The sequence below is a fragment of the Oncorhynchus masou genome, chromosome 33 (assembly GCF_036934945.1).
Source record: "Oncorhynchus masou masou isolate Uvic2021 chromosome 33, UVic_Omas_1.1, whole genome shotgun sequence".
In the NCBI taxonomy this organism is placed as follows: Eukaryota; Metazoa; Chordata; class Actinopteri; order Salmoniformes; family Salmonidae; genus Oncorhynchus; species Oncorhynchus masou.
This window is the reverse complement of record NC_088244.1, coordinates 15,758,239-15,780,154: the sequence shown is the minus strand read 5'-3', so window position 1 is coordinate 15,780,154 and position 21,916 is coordinate 15,758,239. Positions and strand designations below refer to the sequence as shown.

The 21,916-nt window shown below is 43.9% G+C and overlaps 1 protein-coding gene across 4 annotated transcripts in view; it reads right to left on the bottom strand.

Annotated features, from left to right (window-relative positions):
* Positions 1-411: 411 nt before the first annotated feature.
* The window catches only part of uckl1b (uridine-cytidine kinase 1-like 1b), an 89,425-nt gene continuing 67,920 nt past the window's right edge, over positions 412-21,916 (bottom strand). For 2 of the 4 annotated variants that reach the window (XM_064956529.1, XM_064956527.1), the window contains exons 6-13: positions 15,829-16,018; positions 15,476-15,537; positions 12,144-12,163; positions 8,069-8,167; positions 5,011-5,104; positions 4,350-4,412; positions 3,944-4,066; positions 3,591-3,791 (exon numbers count right to left, since the gene is read on the bottom strand). In XM_064956529.1, the coding sequence (XP_064812601.1) occupies positions 3,606-3,791; positions 3,944-4,066; positions 4,350-4,412; positions 5,011-5,104; positions 8,069-8,167; positions 12,144-12,163; positions 15,476-15,537; positions 15,829-16,018 (837 nt within the window). In that variant the 3' untranslated portion in view covers positions 3,591-3,605. Of the gene's footprint in view, positions 2,038-2,130; positions 2,288-3,590; positions 3,792-3,943; positions 4,067-4,349; positions 4,413-5,010; positions 5,105-8,068; positions 8,168-12,143; positions 12,164-13,419; positions 13,437-15,475; positions 15,538-15,828; positions 16,019-21,916 lie in introns of those variants that run through there. The other 2 variants (XM_064956530.1, XM_064956528.1) reach the window with 2 other exon arrangements.

Below are 21,916 nucleotides of genomic sequence, written 5' to 3'. Positions count from 1 at the left end.
CTACTTATCTCATTAATGTTTTATTCGCTTACTGTCCTGTCTTTTGAACTCTTGTCACAGCAAAAATCTGCACCTCCAAAGGGCACTTTTGAGTGTGAAATAAACCAGCAGGTTCGCGTTTGAATGCAAAGGCTAGAATGAGACCAACAGGTTACAGTTGAAGACTCGATTCACAGGGTAGCTAGGAGGTCTTATAGCTACCCTGCTACTGCATTTGTGACCTCATCAGGCTCCTGTACTGCCAGTGGGGACACAAAGCACCCGCCAAACACTCACACACAGACAAACACACCTCTTTCCTGTTTGTGACTGGTGCTGTTTATGATACATTTTCCATTGCATCTCAATAGTTGTTGTATGTTAAAAACCTATAATCTACACAAATAAATAATGACACATTACACAACAACATATTTCAGCTATAGTACTGGTATGTATATGGTTTATTTGATTGTGATCTGCAGAATCATGAAACCATTATGTGACAAAGTTTTAAAAGCTCAGATCAAGCTGAAATTCAATTTAATTTCCAAAATCAATTTAAATGTAGACTAAAATTCAAAACACATTCCATTTCAAACCCTCCAAAAACTGAATGATGTAGGCTAATTATTAGCCTATGCAACCTTTAAAAATCCCAAATGTAATAACCTGATCAGAAATAAAAAGATTATTTCATAAAGCTCTTAAATCTGTTCTAGGAATAATATTAACCTACACAATGTTGCGCCATTTGTCAGACAGCCCTACCTTGCAACCCTGGCGTGAGAGTTTTACCTCTGCAGCAGACAGGTGTCTTGGTGACTGTCCTCACAACCATGATCCATCTTTCCAGGGCACCGTGGAGGCGCTCATTAGAACTGTAGGCCTATTCTGAATTGTAAAACTTTTTAGTTTAATAGCCCAGTAGCCTACCGTTTAAGTCAGTGTTATCCTATATTTACCCCACCGCCTTCTTGGTGTCAGCGGTGGGTTAGTGATGAAAGTGATAGAAGATATCAAGGTTAGTTTCCATGAGAAGAGGACAACCACCATATCCTTCCTGTACATTTTCTCCGTCTCTCTCGTCTCTATGTTGCAGACAAAGCACAAATTAAATGTAGGTCTAGGTGGTGTAGCCTATGCCGATATCACTAGGAAACATTAAGCATGACAACAACAGTTGTAAGGCCTCATTATGATAGGCAGCATAGGCCCAGAATCATACGCAGAGAGAGGAACCTTCATGAATAAAGTGCTGAAAGCGGTCAAGGCTAACCGAGCTGCGGGGCATGGGTGGAGGAGCCACGCACAGGTAGACTAGCAGGTAGATCAGGATGTGGGAGTATATTTAGGCCTTGCTGTGAAAAGAGGACTAGGTGTTAACAATTTGCAAGACTGTGGTTTGGTCAGTAGCTACAAAGCAGAGAAGAGGGGAAACCAGAGAGTTAAAAAGTTACGCCTACACAATTTTCCGGTAAAGTGTTCCTTGAAAGAAGGCACTTTCTACGAGCAGAGAGAATTAACAATATGACTGTGTATTTTTTGGATTTTATTCTGAAAGGTTAATAATTAAGCTCTGAGAAATAAATAAAAAATGGTGTTTTGCAATTAGCTCTTATTGAATGTGGGTCACCCTCAAAAAACATAATTCAAACAACCAAAAATAGAACATTTTACAAACAAACATTCACATTACAAAAAGTACTACATTTTCTATTACAACTGTCCCACAACAGCATTGGCATAAAACTCAAATAGAAATATACAAAAACTGTCCTTTGTAAATCTTTGACAAATTTTCTGTCTCAGTGAATCTCAGTGAAATTCAAGGTGCTCTAGTACTCCAGGGTGTCTTCTTTGGTCCCCAGAATAAGGGGGTGTACGTAGCTGCCCAGTGGGGTAAAAAGCACATTCCTCAATCATCCTCCAAACGGTGCTCCCCTGAATCATTCAAATGGGTCTGCCCATTGTCCCATCAGTAACTGGGCTCATCCATCTCCTCATCGCTCCATTCTGGGGGTGCGTCCGTGCCAAAATACCGGTCACCGAAATTTCCTTCACACAAGGGACAAAGAACAGTAGCGATTAGAGTTTGAAGCAGAGCATGCACACGTGCGCGCACACACACACGGAAACTGCCTTTCTCACCTATGCCGGGTATGATGTGGAAGAGGTCGTTGACCTTCTTGTCGACGGCAGTGGTGATGATTTGGACCTGAGGGAAGGCGTAGGCCACAGAGTGAACCCCCATCTCAGCCATCAGCAGAGACACCAACAGGATCTTATCCTCCTGGACATCATGGTCCTACACAAGACACAGACACGGAGAGAGATGCATCATCAGATTCCATCAGAATCACCTACCAGCAGGACTCGTACGTATGGCCATCATGGTCCTACACAAGACACAGACACGGAGAGAGATGCATCATCAGATTCCATCAGAATCACCTACCAGTAGGACTCGCACGTATGGCCATCATGGCAGCAGCCCCAGTAGACACGGTGCAGTCCATCAGAATCACCTACCAGTAGGACTCGTACGTATGGCCATCATGGCAGCAGCCCCAGTAGACACGGTGCAGTCCATCAGAATCACCTACCAGTAGGACTCGTACGTATGGCCATCATGGCAGCAGCCTCAGTACACATGGTGCAGTCCATCAGAATCACCTACCAGTAGGACTCGTACGTATGGCCATCATGGCAGCAGCCTCAGTACACATGGTGCAGTCCATCAGAATCACCTACCAGTAGGACTCGTACGTATGGCCATCATGGCAGCAGTCTCAGTACACATGGTGCAGTCCATCAGAATCACCTACCAGTAGGACTCGTACGTATGGCCATCATGGCAGCAGCCCCAGTACACACGGTGCAGTCCATCAGAATCACCTACCAGTAGGACTCGTACGTATGGCCATCATGGCAGCAGCCTCAGTACACATGGTGCAGTCCATCAGAATCACCTACCAGTAGGACTCGTACGTATGGCCATCATGGCAGCAGCCTCAGTACACATGGTGCAGTCCATCAGAATCACCTACCAGTAGGACTCGTACGTATGGCCATCATGGCAGCAGTCTCAGTACACATGGTGCAGTCCATCAGAATCACCTACCAGTAGGACTCGTACGTATGGCCATCATGGCAGCAGCCCCAGTACACACGGTGCAGTCCATCAGAATCACCTACCACTAGGACTCGTACGTATGGCCATCATGGCAGCAGCCCCAGTACACATGGTGCAGTCCATCAGAATCACCTACCAATAGGACTCGTACGTATGGCCATCATGGCAGCAGCCTCAGTACACATGGTGCAGTCCATCAGAATCACCTACCAGTAGGACTCGTACGTATGGCCATCATGGCAGCAGCCCCAGTACACATGGTGCAGTCCATCAGAATCACCTACCAGTAGGACTCGTACGGCCATCATGGCAGCAGCCCCAGTAGACACGGTACAGTCCATCAGAATCACCTACCAGTAGGACTCGTACGTATGGCCATCATGGCAGCAGCCCCAGTACACACGGTGCAGTCCACCGGAATCACCTACCAGTAGGACTCGTACGGCCATCATGGCAGCAGCCCCAGTAGACACGGTGCAGTCCATCAGAATCACCTACCAGTAGGACTCGTACGGCCATCATGGCAGCAGCCCCAGTAGACACGGTGCAGTCCATCAGAATCACCTACCAGTAGGACTCGTACGGCCATCATGGCAGCAGCCCCAGTAGACACGGTGCAGTCCATCAGAATCACATGGTCCTCACCAATGTCCTTAGGCAGACGCAGATAATGCAGCTGAGAGAGCGGGAGGGACAGGGAGGAAAGAGGGGATGAAGGGAAGAATGAAAGACAGACAAAAAGGCTATAACTATGCCTCCAACTTTTCCCTGGTCAGGTCCCGCAGTCCTACTCAAAGCTTCAAGCATGTGTGTTTTCCAGATCCATACCTCTGGTTCTCCTGTGTCCTGGTTGGTCTGGATGAGGATCTTACCGATGCGGACATCTTTACACACCGCCCGGAGAGCTGGCTCCATGGTCTCTCCTGCTCGCAGGATGGACACTCCAGTGATCTATGGAAAACCAGAAGAGAAACCAGGTTCATGGATTTCTAACATACTGACTGACAACTGAGTACAGTACATTTAACAACAAGAACATGACAGCAGTAATACTATACTGTTCATCATGACAACACAGATGAAATGTGCTATTATATAAAGCTAATCTGATCAGAGGGAACTAGCCGGCTGAAATGGAGAGATAGAAACAAGTGAATAGGAAGGAGAACGTGAGAGAGAAAGTGAGAGAGATGGATAGAAAAACAGGCAGAAAGAAAAATTAAGCTCAACTCACCCTCTTCCCGTGGAAAGTCCTGCCTTCATAGTCCTCTCCCTGCGGTGTTTGAACTATATGGCTCTGTGGAAAGAGAGCGAGAGAGAGAGAGAGAGAGAGAGAGAGAGAGAGAGAGAGAGAGAGAGAGAGAGAGAGAGGAGGATGAACTTATGAGTACAGACCTCAAGACAACGAACCCATGGTGCGTGTCCAGTTGGCCACACTAAACAATCAATAAAACACTTCTTTACTCCAACAGCTTGAGCTGTAGTGGGTGGTACATACACAATGTACTGTAGTTGCTGTGCGATTCAAGTGATATGGTGTGTTTGTGCAGTCGCGGTATGTGTGTGTCTTTTTGGTTTTATAGTGAGAACTTTCCACTGCGGTGGATTGACAGTTTCCATACTCCAGAGGCCAGACTCTCTCTTTCGCTCTCTCTCTCTCTTCTTTTTCTCTCTCTCGCACCATCTCGCAATCTTGACCTCTCATGCTCTTTCCATCTCTTACACTCTCTTTCCATCTTTCTTACCCCCATTTTTCCATCACTCAATTCTTCTCCCTCTATCTTTTCATCTCTTTCTAAATGAAACTACATTCAAATATGCTCTTTGGCTATGAACGTTAAGGTACAGTAGAACAGAGCAGTCTTTCTATCTCTCTGTCTCTCTGTCATACGTACCTCTGAGGGAAGAAAGGAAAGCGCTCGTTCAATCAGCAGACGCATCAGTCTTTTCGAGTAGAAGATGAACTCATCCCTGCTTGTCTCTTTATTTCTGGGCAGAAGAAGTAGGACAGTCAGGGACCAGACAAATAAAAGACAGTCTGGGACCAGACAAATAAAAGACAGTCAGGGACCAGACAAATAAAAAACAGTCAGGGACCAGACAAATAAAAGACAGTCAGGGACCAGACAAATAAAAAACTGTCTGGGACCAGACAAATAAAAGACAGTCAGGGACCAGACAAATAAAAGACAGTCAGGGACCAGACAAATAAAAGACAGTCTGGGACCAGACAAATAAAAGACAGTCTGGGACCAGACAAATAAAAGACAGTCTGGGACCAGACAAATGAAAGACAGTCTGGGACCAGACAAATAAAAGACAGTCAGGGACCAGACAAATAAAAAACATTCTGGGACCAGACAAATAAAAGACAATCAGGGACCAGACAAATAAAAGACAGTCAGGGACCAGACAAATAAAAGACAGTCTGGGACCAGACAAATAAAAGACAGTCAGGGACCAGACAAATAAAAGACAGTCAGGGATCAGACAAATAAAAGACAGTCTGGGACCAGACAAATAAAAGACAGTCTGGGACCAGACAAATAAAAGACAGTCAGGGACCAGACAAATAAAAAACATTCTGGGACCAGACAAATAAAAGACAGTCAGGGACCAGACAAATAAAAAACGGTCAGGGACCAGACAGATAAAAAACTATCAAGGACCAGACAGATAAATAGAGTCCAGGATCAGACAGATAAAAGAGAGTCCAGGATGAGACAGATAAATGACAGTCAGGGACCAGACGGATACAAGACAGTCAGGGGCCAGACAAAAACAAATAGACACTACGGGCCATGTAGTTGCACTCAACCCACAATGTGGAAGTGAATGCTTGATACAGTATGTTTATCCTCTGACCTACCTGTGTTATTATCTGACTCTAGATCAGTTAGACGGTTTATTGAGTAGTGTGTAGTGCAGTGGTTATTACTGATACCTGATGATGGTGTGCATCCCATGACCTGGGCTGTGTTAGTAAAATACCTGACTAGTAGTATAGTGGGTCGTTCTACATCAATTCTAGAGATAGTTCTACTAGTAGTATATTGGGACGTTCTACATTAGTTCTAGAGGTAGTAGAACTACTAGTATTATAGTGGGTTGTTCTACATTAGTTCTAGAGGTAGTTATACTGGTAGTATAGTGGGTCCTTCTACATTAGTTCTAGTGGTAGAGCCACTAGTAGTATAGTTGGTCGGTCTACATTAGTTCTAGAGATAGTTATACTAGTAGTATATTGGGTCGTTCCACATTAGTTCTAGAGGTAGTAGTTATACTAGTAGTATATTGGGTCGTTCTACATTAGTTCTAGAGGTAGTTCTACTAGTAGTATATTGGTCATTCTACATTAGTTATAGAGGTAGTAGTTATACTAGTAGTATATTGGGTCGTTCTACATTAGTTCTAGAGGTAGTAGTTCTACTAGTAGTATAGTGGGTCGTTCTACATTAGTTCTAGAGATAGTTATACTAGTAGTATAGTGGGTCGTTCTACATTAGTTCTAGTGGTAGAGCCACTAGTAGTGTAGTTGGTCGATCTACATTAGTTCTAGAGGTAGTAGTTATACTAGTAGTATAGTGGGTCGTTCTACATTAGTTCTAGTGGTAGAGCCACTAGTAGTGTAGTTGGTCGATCTACATTAGTTCTAGAGGTAGTTCTACTCGTCGTATAGTGGGTCGTTCCACATTAGTTCTAGAGGTAGTAGTTCTACTAGTAGTATAGTGGGTCATTCTACATTAGTTCTAGAGGTAGTTCTACTCGTCGTATAGTGGGTTGTTCTACATTAGTTCTAGAGGTAGTAGTTCTACTAGTAGTATAGTGGGTCATTCTACATTAGTTCTAGAGGCAGTTCTACTAGTAGTATAATGGGTCGTTATACATTAGTTCTAGAAGTAGTAGTTATACTAGTAGTACAGTGGGTTGTTCTACATTCGTTCTAGAGGTAGTAGTTATACTAGTAGTACAGTGGGTCGTTATACATTAGTTCTAGAGGTAGTAGTTACACTAGTAGTACAGTGGGTTGTTCTACATTCGTTCTAGAGGTAGTAGTTATACTAGTAGTACAGTGGGTCGTTATACATTAGTTCTAGAGGTAGTTATACTAGTAGTATAGTGGGTCGTTCTACATTAGTTCTAGAGGTAGTTATACTAGTAGTATAATGAGTCATTCTACATTAGTTACAGAGGTAGTAGGTGTACTTGTAGTATAGTGGGTCGTTGTACATTAGTTCAAGAGGTAGTTATACTAGTAGTATAGTGGTCATTCTACATTAGTTATAGAGGTAGTAGTTATACTAGTAGTATAGTGGGTCGTTCTACATTAGTTCTAGTGGTAGAGCCACTAGTAGTATAGTTGGTCGATCTACATTAGTTCTAGAAATAGTTATACTCGTAGTATATTGGGTCGTTCCACATTAGTTCTAGAGGTAGTAGTTATACTAGTAGTATAGTGGGTCATTCTACATTAGTTCTAGAGGTAGTTCTACTCGTCGTATAGTGGGTTGTTCTACATTAGTTCTAGAGGTAGTAGTTCTACTAGTAGTATAGTGGGTCGTTCTACATTAGTTCTAGAGGTAGTTCTACTAGTAGTACAGTGGGTCATTCTACATTAGTTCTAGAGGCAGTTCTACTAGTAGTATAATGGGTCGTTATACATTAGTTCTAGAAGTAGTAGTTATACTAGTAGTACAGTGGGTTGTTCTACATTCGTTCTAGAGGTAGTAGTTATACTAGTAGTACAGTGGGTCGTTCTACATTAGTTCCAGAGGTAGTTATACTAGTAGTATAGTGGGTCGTTCTACATTAGTTCTAGAGGTAGTTATACTAGTAGTATAATGAGTCATTCTACATTAGTTCAAGAGGTAGCCGTTTTACAGTATCCAGTGTGTATACAGTATGCAGCGTGTATACAGTATGTACCATGTATACAGTATGCAGTGTCTATACCTTATTATGGTGTGCATTCCCCTGACCTGGGGTGTACTCTCCAGAACACTCAGGGTCTGGGGGAGGGGCTGGGCCTGGTGGGCAGAGGCAAGGGCCGCCCTGTAACCATAGCAACCAGGAAAAGAAAGGGCGGGTGGATGTAAGAGCACTGGAATAGGCGGCAGGGTGCATACATACAGTCACAGGCTTGAAACACACACATACACAATAAGCAGACACTAGCGCACACGCACCCACGCACACACACATATCTAAAACAGTATTCATCACACTGGTGTTAATATTGATTAGTGGGTAATAGAAGTCTAAAAAACACACAATATAAACACATTCGATTAAAATAGGCAGAGCAGATACAGGTCAGTTAACATCACTGAACCGATACTGTACTGTCTGTCTTAGTGGGATTATACAACAGCTTTAAGAGACAATCACAGAGAGCGTTTGACGTTTTTAGCTACTGTTTTGGTCTCAATGCAGTTAGATTCTACAGTGAGTGCTGAAAGACTAATTCATTCAACAACTAATTCATTCAACATTGATCAATGTGCAATAAATGAAAGTGAAACGAGTCAGGAAACGTTGGATCAAGTGTCCTTCGGTACTAATGGTGGTGTAAACACAGTGATTTGGTTCTGATTCATTTGAGACTCTCAACACGTAATCTGAGGAACATGAAGCAAGCCGTGTTCTCTTAGTGTTGTTATAATCCCATGTGATTCATGGGATTCCCCACATACAAACACAAACACACATACAAACACAAACACACGTTTTGTTCTTCTATCCATGTGGGGATCTAAATTGAATTTCCATTCAAAATCCTATTTCCCACTAAACCTTATACTTACCACAACCTTAACCCTTCACACGAACCCTTATCCTTACCATAACCTTAACCCTTATCCTTACCATAACCTTAACCCTTCACACGAACCCTTATCCTTACCATAACCTTAACCCTTCACACGAACCCTTATCCTTACCATAACCTTAACCCTTCACACAAACCCTTATCCTTACCATAACCTTAACCCTTCACACGAACCCTTATCCTTACCATAACCTTAACCCTTCACACTAACCCTTATCCTTACCACAACCTTAACCCTTATCCTTACCATAACCTTAACCCTTCACACGAACCCTTATCCTTACCATAACCTTAACCCTTATCCTTACCACAACCTTAACCCTTCACACGAACCCTTATCCTTACCATAACCTTAACCCTTATCCTTACCACAACCTTAACCCTTCACACGAACCCTTATCCTTACCATAACCTTAACCCTTATCCTTACCATAACCTTAACCCTTCACACGAACCCTTATCCTTACCATAACCTTAACCCTTCACACTAACCCTTATCCTTACCACAACCTTAACCCTTCACACGAACCCTTATCCTTACCATAACCTTAACCCTTATCCTTACCACAACCTTAACCCTTCACACGAACCCTTATCCTTACCATAACCTTAACCCTTATCCTTACCATAACCTTAACCCTTCACACGAACCCTTATCCTTACCATAACCTTAACCCTTCACACTAACCCTTATCCTTACCACAACCTTAACCCTTCACACGAACCCTTATCCTTACCATAACCTTAACCCTTCACACCAACCCTTATCCTTACCACAACCTTAACCCTTCAAACTAACCCTTATCCTTACCACAACCTTAACCCTTCACACTAACCCTTATCCTTACCACAACCTTAACCCTTCACACGAACCCTTATCCTTACCATAACCTTAACCCTTCACACTAACCCTTATCCTTACCACAACCTTAACCCTTCAAACTAACCCTTATCCTTACCACAACCTTAACCCTTCAAACTAACCCTTATCCTTACCACAACCTTAACCCTTCACACGAACCCTTATCCTTACCACAACCTTAACCCTTCACACGAACCCTTATCCTTACCATAACCTTAACCCTTCACACTAACCCTTATCCTTACCACAACCTTAACCCTTCAAACTAACCCTTATCCTTACCACAACCTTAACCCTTCAAACTAACCCTTATCCTTACCACAACCTTAACCCTTCACACGAACCCTTATCCTTACCATAACCTTAACCCTTCACACTAACCCTTATCCTTACCACAACCTTAACCCTTCACACGAACCCTTACCATAACCTTAACCCTTCACACGAACCCTTATCCTTACCATAACCTTAACCCTTCACAAAAACCCTTATCCTTACCATAACCTTAACCCTTCACACTAACCCATATCCTTACCACAACCATAACCCTTCACACGAACCCTTATACTTACCACAACCTTAACCCTTCACACTAACCCTTATCCTTACCACAACCTTAACCATTCACACTAAACCTTATCCTTACCATAACCTTAACCCTTCACACTAACCCTTATCCTTACCACAACCTTAACCCTTCACACGAACCCTTAAACTTACCATAACCTTAACCCTTCACATTAACCCTTATCCTTACCACAACCTTAACCCTTCACACTAACCCTTATCCTTACCATAAACTTAACCCTTCACACTAACCCTTATCCTTACCACAACCTGAACCCTTCACACTAACCCTTATCCTTACCATAACCTTAACCCTTCACACTAACCCTTATCCTTACCATAACCTTAACCCTTCACACTAACCCTTATCCTTACCACAACCTTAACCCTTCACACGAACCCTTAAACTTACCATAACCTTAACCCTTCACATTAACCCTTATCCTTACCACAACCTTAACCCTTCACACTAACCCTTATCCTTACCATAAACTTAACCCTTCACACTAACCCTTATCCTTACCACAACCTGAACCCTTCACACCTACCCTTATCCTTACCACAACCTTAACCCTTCACACTAACCCTTATCCTTACCACAACCTTAACCCTTCACACTTACCCATATCCTTACCACAACCTTAACCCTTCACACTAACCCTTATCCTTACCACAACCTTAACCCTTCACACTAACCCTTATCCTTACCACAACCTTAACCCTTCACACTAACCCTTATCCTTACCACAACCTTAACCCTTCACACTAACCCTTATACTTATCCTTATCCTTACCATAACCCTTCACACAAACCCTTATCCTTACCACAACCTTAACCCAAACCACTAACCCTTATCCTTACCATAACCTTAACCTTAACCCAAACCACTAACCCTTATCCTTACCATAACCTTAACCCAAACCACTAACCCTTATCCTTACCATATCCTTAACCCAAACCACTCACCCTTAACCCTAATTGTAACTCTAACCCTAGACCTAACCCCTAAATTTAAAATAGCCTTTGTCCTCATGGGGATGTGGAAAATGTCCCCACGAGAATGTTCATTGTTTTACTATCCTTGTGGGGACTTTGGGGCATTTTAGGTCCACGCAAGGATAAAAGAACCAACCCACACACACCCACACCAACTCAAAGAAAGGACAACTACTCAATTCAGATCAACACAGGCTGATTCAAAGAAAAAACAATCAAACTAGGTTTTGGACTACAATCTGACTTTAAAACATACAACACAATGAGTTCTGGGCTGCGTTCAGTACAAAGAGACGTAATGCAATATTCAACTAAATGGAAACAGTGCTGTGCTGAACAACCAGTTGAGAAACGGGGAGCGGTTGGGTTGGTGGCTGGGGAATGCTATCAGCATGGCTGCTGCCCTTTAAATACGTCACTTATTGCTTCAAGCCACATACCACCACACCCACCAAACGGAGCAAACGTCCCTCAAAGTCTGTTCAAGAATGTTGGAGAGCACTTTGGGGAAACGTGCCGTTCAGTACAAGCGCAACGTTACGCAACGTAGCAAATGTTTAAGCAAACTGAACAAACCCCTGGTCTTGCCAAAGATTAGAATTGAGGTCATGCAAGCTTTTGAGTTGAGTGGTATCACATTAAATCCCCACACTTTGAGATACAAAGACCAAGCTATGATACCATTTCACTCTCTAAAAACAAAACTCATATGGGATACCGAACTTTAAAAGAAAGAAAATGCAAACACAGATAAATCATAAGCAAATCTGCTCACATATCCCAGCGCAGTTTCCTCTATGGAGAGAAGAGGGTTTGGACGAAACATAACGACACACACCGACAGAGACACACAATGACAGAGACACACACCGACGACAACAGAAAAGAGGAAGAAAATAAAAGAAACAGACAACATCGGGTAAATAAAGGGATGGATAAAGATATGATCATGTGATACAGTGATGTGTGTGACAGCTGAATCCGCTGTGAGCAATCCTCACAATTCCTTAGACCAAGACAAATTGCCATACAAAGTTGCTAAATCGTCTTTTTCATGAACTTACAAATAATAGTTCAACTCGGTTAGTCCACTCAGTAACAACGGTCACTACAACTCCGTCAGCGGTTGTGGCATTGTGTGTCGTGTGTACATGTGGGCTGCTGTCAGGGTGGCTTCAGCTGTCACAACTACACTGTGTCTCTGCAGTACTGAGGTAAAGCACAGAGGTACGACTCACAGCTCAAAGGCCCTGATACATCCTGTGTCTAAAGACAGACACCAAACACACTTCCTTTCTCTCTCGCTCTGATCTGTTGTGGCCGACATACTCAATGGAAAAACTCAGCTTTTAATAATAGGTATAGAAAACAGAGGTTTCAGATTGTGTGACAATAACGGTCTTTCTCTATCTCACACTCTTCCTCTCTCTCTCTCTCTGGAGCTGAGAGGAGGGGTCAGTGAAAATGTCTCAGTAGATTATTGTTAGACACAGAATGCAGCGGGTGGTTGTGTGTGAGCCATCATGTATGTAAGGTAGAGGAAAAAACAACATCCTCCAATCAACTGCCTGCTGCACATAGAAGCATTATAAACACAGAAGTGACGTGTGGCGTGCCTGTCAAAGGGAAGAGAGTCTCTTAAATCTCACTCAAAGCTGTTTTTGTACCGCATGCTTTAACAGCGTATGTGGTGTCACACGTGGTGACATGCCAATTACTATTGCTACCTGTAATGGAAGACTCATTTCCCATAGATGCTGATACATCCTTCACTGTACTGGATGAGTCGTTGACAAGGTGGGCTCCTGGGGAAGATTCTGTGTAACAGCAGCAAGCAGTTGGAGAGTGAGGATGCTGGCTTCGTGGCTTCGATGTAGAAGTTGCCCGTAACCATATCTGGGAACAGCTAAGGATATCTGACCCTGTATCGGTGATTTAGGGCAACTTCTACATACTCATGTTTTGTGCCCCCCTCTTCTTGCCCTCCATCTGGGAACTGGGGTGTGGGGGAGAGGGGTTCGGCGGTACAGTAAAGACGTGTGCTACTCTACCTGACGCTGAGCTCACGCTGTGTGATGGAGGGATAGAGGGAGGAGTTGGAGGGATGGAAGGAGGAGTATGAGAGTCCGTGTGCAGGTGGGGCAAGGTCAATAGTACCGTGTCAAATAGGTAACACCACAATAACAACACATGCCTTCATTGGTAATGGGGGGTGGAAGCGATTCCACTTCAATTTGTTCAACTTTAGGCGATGAACTGAAATTCCATTTTAGGAACAGAAAACATTTATTTTAATTTGTGAACTGGAATTTCATTTCCGTCACCTGAATTGATATAGAACTGACACACCAACCCTGCTTGCTATTAGTGCATGTACCACAAGTCACAGAGCAAAACGCCCCTGGTCATGCTTTTAAATCTATACTTCATTTAGTATATTCTTCATTTTGTGTAATCTTTCTCAGGAAATCATGAAATGTAGAGCTATTACAGAAAATGCTTTCTTGTTCCACTAGAGGGGGAAATGGAGCTGGCATCCATCTGGTTAGCTAGAAAGCTGTAGATCTGGTGTCAGTCTGGTTAGCTGTAGATCTGGTGTCAGTCTTGTTAGCTGTAGATCTGGTATCAGTCTGGTTAGCTGTAGATCTGGTATCAGTCTGGTTAGCTGGAAAGCTGTAGATCTGGTGTCAGTCTGGTTAGCTGTAGATCTGGGATCAGTCTTGTTAGCTGTAGATCTGGTATCAGTCTGGTTAGCTGTAGATCTGGTGTCAGTCTTGTTAGCTGTAGATCTGGGATCAGTCTGGTTAGCTGTAGATCTGGTATCAGTCTGGTTAGCTGGATATCTGGTATCAGTCTGGTTAGCTGTAGATCTAGTATCAGTCTGGTTAGCTGTAGATCTGGTATCAGTCTGGTTAGCTGTAGCTCTGGTGTCAGTCTGGTTAGCTGTAGATCTGGTATCAGTCTGGCTAGCTGTAGATCTGGTATCAGTCTGGTTAGCTGTAGATCTAGTATCAGTCTGGTTAGCTGTAGATCTGGTGTCAGTCTGGCTAGCTGTAGATCTGGTATCAGTCTGGCTAGCTGTAGATCTGGTATCAGTCTGGTTAGCTGTAGATCTAGTATCAGTCTGGTTAGCTGTAGATCTGGTGTCAGTCTGGTTAGCTGTAGATCTGGTCTCAGTCTGGTTAGCTGTAGATCTGGTATCAGTCTGGTTAGCTGTAGATCTGGTATCAGTCTGGTTAGCTGTAGATCTGGTATCAGTCTGGTTAGCTGTAGATCTGGTCTCAGTCTGGTTAGCTGTAGATCTGGTCTCAGTCTGGTTAGCTGTAGATCTGGTATCAGTCTGGTTAGCTGTAGATCTAGTATCAGTCTGGTTAGCTGTAGATCTGGTATCAGTCTGGTTTTCTGTAGATCTGGTATCAGTCTGGTTAGCTGTAGATCTAGTATCAGTCTGGTTAGCTGTAGATCTGGTGTCAGTCTGGTTAGCTGTAGATCTGGTATCAGTCTGGTTAGCTGTAGATCTGGTATCAGTCTGGTTAGCTGTAGATCTGGTGTCAGTCTGGTTAGCTGTAGATCTGGTGTCAGTCTGGTTAGCTGTAGATCTGGTATCAGTCTGGTTAGCTGTAGATCTGGTATCAGTCTGGTTAGCTGTAGATCTGGTATCAGTCTGGTTAGCTGTAGATCTGGTATCAGTCTGGTTAGCTGTAGATCTGGTCTCAGTCTGGTTAGCTGTAGATCTGGTCTCAGTCTGGTTAGCTGTAGATCTGGTATCAGTCTGGTTAGCTGTAGATCTAGTATCAGTCTGGTTAGCTGTAGATCTGGTATCAGTCTGGTTTTCTGTAGATCTGGTATCAGTCTGGTTAGCTGTAGATCTAGTATCAGTCTGGTTAGCTGTAGATCTGGTGTCAGTCTGGTTAGCTGTAGATCTGGTATCAGTCTGGTTAGCTGTAGATCTGGTATCAGTCTGGTTAGCTGTAGATCTGGTGTCAGTCTGGTTAGCTGTAGATCTGGTATCAGTCTGGTTAGCTGTAGATCTGGTGTCAGTCTGGCTAGCTGTAGATCTGTCAAGCTGTATACAGTATAAGGAGAGATCAAGGGAGGAACTCTCACCTCCTCCAGCTGGCTGTGGACGTGCTGTACGATCAAGTCTATGGCCACCATGTTGCCTCCTCCTGCCAGTATACGACACACACAGGAAGGGGAAGTGACATTAGACAGTGATTATATTATGTTGTGTACATTATAATGGTTTAGGGGACTAAGTCGACTTTTTACGGTGTCTCCAATTGACGTCAATGCATGACTACGTCAACATTTGAGTTAAGTGGAAGTTCTCCTCTGAATGTCTACATGTAAGGGAGAATATGTGTAAGCAAATGTGTGTGTGTGTGTGTGTACGTGTGTGTGTGTGAGCACATGGTCATACATGTTACTTCAGTCTGTGTGCTGGTTCTGAATCTTACCGCGTGGTACCACAATGTCAGCCAGTCGCATGGTTGGCTCGATGTACTGCTCAAAGGCGGGCTTCACAAACTTATTGTACTGTTTGATGACTCCGTCGATGTCCCGGCCACGCTCTGTGATGTCCCTCTGCAGCCGACGCACCAGACGGATGTCTGAGTCAGTCTCCACAAAGATCTTCATGTCCAGCAGCTGTGGGGAGGGGAGAACACACAACATGAGAAACACACACACACACCATGAGAAACACAAACATACACCATGAGAAACACACACAAACACACCATGAGAAACACACACAAACACACCATGAGAAACACACACCATGGGAAACACACACACACACACACATGAGAAACACACGCACACACCATGAGAAACACACACACCATGAGAAACACACACAAACACACCATGAAAAACACACACAAACACACCATGAGAAACACACACCATGGGAAACACACACACACCATGAGAAACACACACACCATGAGAAACACACACACACACACACCATGAGAAACACACATACACACACCATGAGAAACACACACATACACACACCATGAGAAACACACACCGTGAGAAAAACACACATACACACACCATGAGAAACACACACACACCATGAGAAACACACACACACACACCATGAGAAACACACACACACTATGACAAACACACACACATTATGACAAACACACACCAAGCCAAACACATACACACACACACCATGCCAAACACACACACACCATGAGAGACACACACACACTATGACAAATGCATACCAAGCCAAACACACAAACCATGCCAAACACACACCATGGTGAACACACACACACACACACACACCATGAGAAACACACATACACACCATGAGAAACACACACACACACACCATGAGAAACACACACACACACACACCATGACACACACACACACTATGACTAACACAGACACACACACTATGACAAACACACACCAAGCCAAACACACACACACACACACACACACACACACACACACACACACACACACACACACACACACACACACACACACACACACACACCATGCCAAACACACACATCATGAGAAACACACACATACACACACCATGAGAAACACACACACCGTGAGAAAAACACACATACACACACTATGAGAAACACACACACACCATGAGAAACACACACACACACACTATGAGAAACACACACACACACACACACACCATGAGAAACACACACACACACCCACGAGAAACACACACACACACACACACACACACACACACACACACACACACACACACACACACCATGAGAGACACACACGCACTATGACAAACACACACCAAGCCAAACACATACACACACACCATGCCAAACACACACACCATGAGAAACACACACACACACACCATGAGAGAGACACACACACTATGACAAACACACACACACTATGACAAACGCATACCAAGCCAAACACACACACCATGAGAAACACACACACCATGAGAAACACACACAAACACACCATGAGAAACACACACAAACACACCATGAGAAACACACACCATGGGAAACACACACACACACCATGAGAAACACACACACCATGAGAAACACACACACACCATGAGAAACACACATACACACACCATGAGAAACACACACATACACACACCATGAGAAACACACACCGTGAGAAAAACACACATACACACACCATGAGAAACACACACACACCATGAGAAACACACACACACACACACACCATGAGAAACACACACACACTATGACAAACACACACACATTATGACAAACACACACCAAGCCAAACACATACACACACACCATGCCAAACACACACACACCATGAGAGACACACACACACTATGACAAACGCATACCAAGCCAAACACACACACCATGCCAAACACACACCATGGTGAACACACACACGCACACACACACACACACACACCATGAGAAACACACATTCACACCATGAGAAACACACACACACACACCATGAGAAACACACACACACACACACACCATGACACACACAGACACTATGACTAACACAGACACACACACTATGACAAACACACACCAAGCCAAACACACACACACACACACACACCATGCCAAACACACACACCATGAGAAACACACACATACACACCCCATGAGAAACACACACCATGGGAAACACACACACACACCATGAGAAACACACACACACGCCATGAGAAACACACACACCATGAGAAACACACACAAACACACCATGAGAAACACACACCATGGGAAACACACACACACACACACCATGAGAAACACACATACACACACCATGAGAAACACACACATACACACACCATGAGAAACACACACCGTGAGAAAAACACACATACACACACCATGAGAAACACACACACACCATGAGAAACACACACACACACACACCATGAGAAACACACATACACACACCATGAGAAACACACACATACACACACCATGAGAAACACACACCGTGAGAAAAACACACATACACACACCATGAGAAACACACACACACCATGAGAAACACACACACACACACACCATGAGAAACACACACACACTATGACAAACACACACACATTATGACAAACACACACCAAGCCAAACACATACACACACACCATGCCAAACACACACACACCATGAGAGACACACACACACTATGACAAACGCATACCAAGCCAAACACACACACCATGCCAAACACACACCATGGTGAACACACACACACACCATGAGAAACACACATACACACCATGAAAAACACACACACACACACCATGAGAAACACACACACACACACCATGAAAAACACACACACACACACACACACACACACACACACCATGACACACACACACACTATGACTAACACAGACACACACACTATGACAAACACACACCAAGCCAAACACACACCATGCCAAACACACACATCATGAGAAACACACACATACACACACCATGAGAAACACACACACCGTGAGAAAAACACACATACACACACTATGAGAAACACACACACACCATGAGAAACACACACACACACACACACACCATGAGAAACACACACACACACCCACAAGAAACACACACACACACACACACACACACACACACACACACACACACACACACACACACACACACACACACACACACACACACACACACACACACACACACATACACCATGAGAAACACACACAAACACACCATGAGAAACACACACAAACACACCATGAGAAACACACACCATGGGAAACACACACACACACCATGAGAAAGACACACACCATGAGAAACACACACACACACACCATGAGAAACACACATACACACACCATGAGAAACACACACATACACACACCATGAGAAACACACACCGTGAGAAAAACACACATACACACACCATGAGAAACACACACACACCATGAGAAACACACACACACTATGACAAACACACACACATTATGACAAACACACACCAAGCCAAACACATACACACACACCATGCCAAACACACACACACCATGAGAGACACACACACACTATGACAAACGCATACCAAGCCAAACACACACACCATGCCAAACACACACCATGGTGAACACACACACACACACACACACACACACACACACACACACACACACACACACACACACACACCATGAGAAACACACATACACACCATGAAAAACACACACACACACACACCATGAGAAACACACACACACACACACCATGAGAAACACACACACACACACCATGAGAAACACACACACACACACCATGACACACACACACACACTATGACTAACACAGACACACACACTATGACAAACACACACCATTCCAAACACTCACACACACCATGAGAAACACACACATACACACACCATGAGAAACACACACACCGTGAGAAAAACACACATACACACACTATGAGAAACACACACACACACTATGAGAAACACACACACACACACACCATGAGAAACACACACACACACCCACGAGAAACATACACACACACACACACACACACACACACACACACACACACACACACACACACACACACACACACACACACACACACACACTATGACAAACACATACACACACACCATGCCAAACACACACACCATGAGAAACACACACACACACACACCATGAGAGAGACACACACACTATGACAAACACACACACACTATGACAAACGCATACCAAGCCAAACACACACACCATGAGAAACACACACACCATGAGAAACACACACAAACACACCATGAGAAACACACACAAACACACCATGAGAAACACACACCATGGGAAACACACACACACACCATGAGAAACACACACACCATGAGAAACACACACACACACACACACACCATGAGAAACACACATGCACACACCATGAGAAACACACACCGTGAGAAAAACACACATACACACACCATGAGAAACACACACACACCATGAGAAACACACACACACACACACACCATGAGAAACACACACACACTATGACAAACACACACACATTATGACAAACACACACCAAGCCAAACACATACACACACACACACCATGCCAAACACACACACCATGCCAAACACACACACCATGCCAAACACACACACACCATGAGAGACACACACACACTATGACAAACGCATACCAAGCCAAACACACACACCATGCCAAACACACACCATGGTGAACACACACACACACACACACACACACACCATGAGAAACACACATACACACCATGAAAAACACACACACACACCATGAGAAACACACACACACACACACACACCATGAGAAACACACACACACACACCATGAGAAACACACACACACACACACCATGACACACACACACACTATGACTAACACAGACACACACACTATGACAAACACACACCAAGCCAAACACACACACACACACACACACACACACACACACACACACACACACACACACACACACACACACACACACACACACACACACACACACACCATGCCAAACACACACATCATGAGAAACACACACATACACACACCATGAGAAACACACACACCGTGAGAAAAACACACATACACACACTATGAGAAACACACACACACCATGAGAAACACACACACACACACTATGAGAAACACACACACCGTGAGAAAAACACACATACACACACTATGAGAAACACACACACACCATGAGAAACACACACACACACACTATGAGAAACACACACACCATGAGAAACACACACACACACCCACGAGAAACACACACACACACACACACACACACACCATGAGAGACACACACGCACTATGACAAACACACACCAAGCCAAACACATACACACACACCATGCCAAACACACACACCATGAGAAACACACACACACACACACACCATGAGAGAGACACACACACTATGACAAACACACACACACTATGACAAACGCATACCAAGCCAAACACACACACCATGAGAAACACACACACCATGAGAAACACACACAAACACACCATGAGAAACACACACAAACACACCATGAGAAACACACACCATGGGAAACACACACACACACCATGAGAAACACACACACCATGAGAAACACACACACACCATGAGAAACACACATACACACACCATGAGAAACACACACATACACACACCATGAGAAACACACACCGTGAGAAAAACACACATACACACACCATGAGAAACACACACACACCATGAGAAACACACACACACACACACACCATGAGAAACACACACACACTATGACAAACACACACACATTATGACAAACACACACCAAGCCAAACACATACACACACACCATGCCAAACACACACACACCATGAGAGACACACACACACTATGACAAACGCATACCAAGCCAAACACACACACCATGCCAAACACACACCATGGTGAACACACACACGCACACACACACACACACACACC